Source organism: Oryzias melastigma, linkage group LG19, assembly GCF_002922805.2.
Source record: "Oryzias melastigma strain HK-1 linkage group LG19, ASM292280v2, whole genome shotgun sequence".
Taxonomy (NCBI): Eukaryota; Metazoa; Chordata; class Actinopteri; order Beloniformes; family Adrianichthyidae; genus Oryzias; species Oryzias melastigma.
Genome location: NC_050530.1, coordinates 10369833 through 10374865, shown reverse-complemented (window position 1 = coordinate 10374865; position 5033 = coordinate 10369833). Strand labels below are relative to the sequence as shown.

Sequence of the window (5033 nt, the reverse complement as noted above, 5' to 3'; positions counted from 1 at the left end):
CTAGATGTTCCTGTCTCGTGTGGGAGAAACAATCAAGTTTTTTTGCCTCATTGATAATTGGAAGTATTGACTGTATATCTGTATTTATTAAAAAACACTCCCCTGGCTAATTTATGAAAAAAACTGCGACTTGTACTCCGGAAAGTACGATAATTGTAGTGAGAAATCAATCTCATTTTTTTTCTAGATTGTCTTATACAGATCCCAAAGGTGTTGAAGTTTAACTTTGAGTTTACAGACTCTAAATACAATTGTAGTTTATTGTTTTCTCTTTTAAACCTAAAAGTTTTGTTCATATCATTTGATGCAAAACATTCAGCCTGCATTTCGTTTTCATGAAAATACATATTTTTTGTATTTTTACAAATAAAGATAATTTAGTGGGGTTCAATATAAATATACATCCTTAATTGATTTTGCCAAAACTTAATATATATTTATATATTGTTGTTTAAATTAAATTAAAAAAATGCAACATTTTCTTATGTTTTTTACTTAACTAAATAAAGCTTTAAAAAGGTATAAAGATGCACTCAGATCATCTTTTGATTTATTTTAAAAGTAGTGGTCTTTTAATTATGATTATGCAGTTTTTAGCCAAAATCAAATGTGTTTTCAAGGACAGTTTCTGCAGAGCGAGTTATTTCAGCCCCTCAGTCCTTTTCGGACCAGTCTATTTTCTACGCTCTTTTTTTTTTTCTGGCGGCATTAATTCTTCTGCCTCTGATTTACAACGATCTAAATAAAGAAGTACTTATAAATGCAATTTTAAGCATAATTTTCTTAACATGTCAAAAATACCACAAGAACATGTGAATTACACCAAAAACACAGTTTTCATTAAATCTGCTGGTTGATTTAAGAAGCTAATTTTTCAGATTTCCTATTTTACTTTTTGGTTTGTAATTTCTATATTAATTGTGATGTGTTCTTTTGGTATTAATGACGTAGGCTAATTTTTTTTCCTGCAAGGTCAGTTTTTATGAAGATATTATGTTCATTAGTGAAATTCTCATCATTTTCCTTGTTTTCTTATTTCCAGGAAGGAGTTTGTTGAAGGCTGCAAGGCCATAAAGGCGGACAGTATAGAGGGCATCTGCTCACGCTTCCCCTGCATGCTGGTGGAGGCCCAGGGCGAGGAGAACTTCAAAGACCTTTACCGCTTCACCTTCCAGTTCGGCCTGGACGCCGACGAGGGCCAGCGCTCTCTGCAGCGGGAAATCGCCATCGCCTTGTGGCGGCTGGTTTTCACGCAGAACAAGCCCGAGATCCTGGAACAGTGGCTGGACTTCCTCGCTGAGAACCCCTCGGGAATTCGGGGCATCTCAAGGGACACTTGGAACATGTTCCTCAATTTCACGCAGGCTATAGGGCCTGACCTGAGTAACTACAGCGAGGACGAGGCCTGGCCCAGCCTCTTCGACACGTTCGTGGAGTGGGAGTTGGAGCGCAGGAAAAAAGATCAGTTTGCAAAACAGGAAGAGGAAAAATGCTTTGTGACAGAATCTTCTTCCACCACAGATGGACTTGAAACAGAGGGAGGCCGGGGGTCACAGACATGGGGGGGGCACTGACCAGAAAATAATTTGCAATAGAGAGAAGGATACTTTTACGTGAAACACATCTGTGAATTATTGGATAAATTTGAGTATTACCATTTCATTCGCTTTTTTAGCTCTCCGTTAATATTGGGATTGGATTTCCGCTTTTCTCTTGTGTTGTGTTCTAAGGGCTCTAAAACTGTTTTAAGCACTTCTATTTAAGTTATTTTATGTTTCCCTCCTTCCTTCCACATGTTTTTTAGTCATTGGACTTGTGGTCTATTTTAATACAAACACATATACACCTTAAACCAGCAGTTTGCTAAATAAAAACTTGGTTTTTAAAGTGGTCATCAAAGCCTTTTACTCAAATTTGACAGTTTTAACCTGATGTGTTTTGTATAATGATTTGGTTTCTAATAAAGAAGGGACATTTTAGCAGCCTCTCTGCAGATAATTTCTTATCACCAAATATGACATTTGGCATCATGTATAATTTAAGAAAATATTGTGTGTTGATTTGACTTGTTTTGATTTACTCTGATTGGCTTCACAGTGAACTTCTACTAATACATGCAAAAAAAAAATTGATCTCAGTGGGCATTAAAACTATTGAATTACATTTAGGTTTTTGCAATATTTACATCTCTATTGGTTTCTACGGTAACCGACCATCTATTGTGTTGAATGGTTCTTGAGTGCTTACTGAGCTTGATTTAAGCAGCTGTTTTGCTTCCTGTCGACCTCAATTCTATTGATGTCCACCGATTTTCAAGAAGCGATTAAGCGGATGCAACACAAAGCTAACGACACTGGCTCATGTCACTTGTTTTGCAAGTAAACCCAAGTATGAATAATTTCAAATATATGAATAAACTTGCAGTAAATTTAGGTTCTTTTGTACTCCAAGAGTTTGAGGCTTTGCATCTTTAAACTGCAACTCATAAAAGATATGCAACTTTTAAAGATGTGTTGATTGCATAAATAATGGCTGTAATTGCACAGATATCAATGACATGTTAACTTGCTGTACTTGGAATGCTTTGCAGAGATTGATGTTAACCACATTATAAAAATCTTGGAAATTTCCCAAATTGTGCACATATTAGTGCTACTTTGAAACGAGTGTTAATTAAACCTGCTGGTTATCAACAGACTGTGATAAGGGTCCAGTTTAAGGTTTTACCAGGTTTACATTTTTTTTTCTTTTTTTTTTTTGGTTGTACACAAAGCATGTTCATTTCAGTTTATAATGAAATATAAAAACAAATAAAGGCAGGTCTGTATTTTTACCCTTTTCTGCCCTGGAAAGGTTTTTATTGGTGGAATCCAAAGACATGGGGGAGGAGCTTCACTGTGGTGTCGTCACATCCAAAGCCAAAACGGAGAGCGGCACGGGGGCGTGGCTAACAATGAGCTGCTCTGATTGGTGGACTGCTATCCTGGTTACCAACCAACACTACACGAGACACATGAGAAAACGGGGAAAATAGGGAAAATAAATTCGTATTTCCACTCGTAATGGCCCCCAAAAAACAAAAGCGTCTTTACATAAAGTGAGTATTTTTTTTGCTATATTTAGATAGAAACTCGGAAGGGAAAATGTTCTAAAAACTACGAAGGTTGTCTTTACTTTTTATATTATTTTATTTGTTAACTTGTCATATGCTAACTCACTAGCTTTCCGTTTGTTATTAGCATCAGTGCTAGCTTGATTTGGAAGCTGGCTAATGTTGTCTATACCGAAGAATATTTATGCGTTTGACTTTAAGTTGGTAAAAAAAAATGAAAATGAATCATTTAACCGTAACTTGTTAATGGTAAACAGAGATGGTAAGCAGTACTTGACGATAACTTCCCCCGAATCTTTACACATTTAACGAAATAGTCGTGCATAAAATTGTTTTGTACCAACACTACCTTCAAATTCTTCGAGGATGTTGCGAACATTTAATGAACTGCATGTTTTGTAAGGACAGATGTGAATGCTAACCTTGGAATTTCCTCCCTGCAGCGATGGACGCATTTTTAAGCAGCGTTAAAACGGTCGCTTCCCTTCAAATTATGGGCTAGTTGTAGTTTATTTACATCGGTATCATCCGCAGCACACAATGGAGGTGAGATTTTTTTTATGTAACCACTCATCTTCTCTGTTGCTAACATGTTTGCTTTACTACTCGAGTCACCCACGCTTATTAACGTTCAAGAAAACCTCTGGAATCGGCATGTGTTTCCTTTGACTAACACATATTTCCTATTTTTTCCTCCTTAAAATGCTTTGCCTCTCTTCTGAAGCTGTAGATTTGACTTTAGATCCTGAGTAAGACCCCTCTGTTTTCTTCTCTTGCATGATTGCTCGTGGTGATGGAAGTGGAATGACTTGTGACTGTTATGACACTGCTAATGCTTCTTCCATGTTCATTCTGCTCTGGTCTCCCAGCATTTTGCTTTCCTATTTGTCTTAGGGCTGCCACGATTAGTCGACGACTAATCGACTATTAAAATAGTCGACGACTAATTTAATAGTCGATTAGTCGTTACTTCATATTAAATGGAGTCAGTGTAGTAAAGTTGAAAGTTATAATGGTGTTATGCTAGCTTATTGGACTATTTTGGCATTTATTAAGGTTTTTTAGGCTATTTTGGAGTTTTTATTTCAGCTACATGCTAGCTGTCTTTGCTAACTTAGGCTTTTTTAGGCTAATTTGGCCTTTAACTCATATTTTAGTTGGCTATCAGCATCTTCAACCATCGTCACTAGCATCTTTTGCGGCCAAATTTAGCTTACATTTCAGCTATAATGATGCTAGTGTGAATATATATATATATATATATATATATATATATATATAGTTTTTAGTTAGTTTAAAGTGAATGATGGTTAAGATTTGTGTTTTACATCAACTTTGTGCATGACCCGATTAGTCGACTAATCGGAAAAAATAATCGGTGATTAGTCGACTATTAAAATAATCGTTTGTGGCAGCCCTAATTTGTCTATAACCACGTGTAAAATATTATTTTTAGGTGCACATTATTTACTACTTCATCATATCGGATTATTGTTGATATTTTTAATCAAGTTAATCATCAAATCAGGCACAAAGATTCATATTTGTGAGACTTTAAGCTGTAAATTCTGCATTTAGCTACCAAACAGAACATTTTTGTAGCGTCTTATTTCAAATATCTTGCTTGTTCTTTGTATTTTTGTTCAGTAGGGGTGTAACGATTAATCCACTTTAATTAATTAATGTTCCTATAATCCAACCAGGTCGATCTATTTAAGACAAGTTGCTAATTAAATTGTTTCGATATTAAATAAATAATGATTTTGGAAAATATGTGGGCTTATTTTTTTACTATATGTAAAAATAAGCTGACAACACACATGATTGTAGCAAAAAAAATGATCAAACCATCATTACAGTTCAATTTGTAATGGCATGGGACAATCCAGTGTGGTATCATGTTCTAATTGTATTATTTTGA

The 5033-nt window shown here is 35.4% G+C and overlaps 2 protein-coding genes across 5 annotated transcripts in view; both read left to right on the top strand.

Annotated features, from left to right (window-relative positions):
• Positions 1–1894, top strand: part of dcun1d3 (defective in cullin neddylation 1 domain containing 3) — a 10812-nt gene extending 8918 nt beyond the window's left edge. For both annotated transcript variants that reach the window (XM_024284675.2, XM_036217028.1), the window contains exon 5: positions 1043–1894. In XM_024284675.2, coding sequence (XP_024140443.1) covers positions 1043–1574 — 532 coding nt within the window. In that variant the 3' untranslated portion in view covers positions 1575–1894. The remainder of the gene's footprint in view (positions 1–1042) is intronic.
• Positions 1895–2834: 940 nt separating this feature from the next.
• katnip (katanin interacting protein) overlaps positions 2835–5033 on the top strand; it is a 19019-nt gene continuing 16820 nt past the window's right edge. For all 3 annotated transcript variants that reach the window (XM_024284670.2, XM_024284672.2, XM_024284669.2), the window contains exons 1-2: positions 2835–3097; positions 3556–3658. In XM_024284670.2, coding sequence (XP_024140438.1) covers positions 3653–3658 — 6 coding nt within the window. In that variant the 5' untranslated portion in view covers positions 2835–3097; positions 3556–3652. The remainder of the gene's footprint in view (positions 3098–3555; positions 3659–5033) is intronic.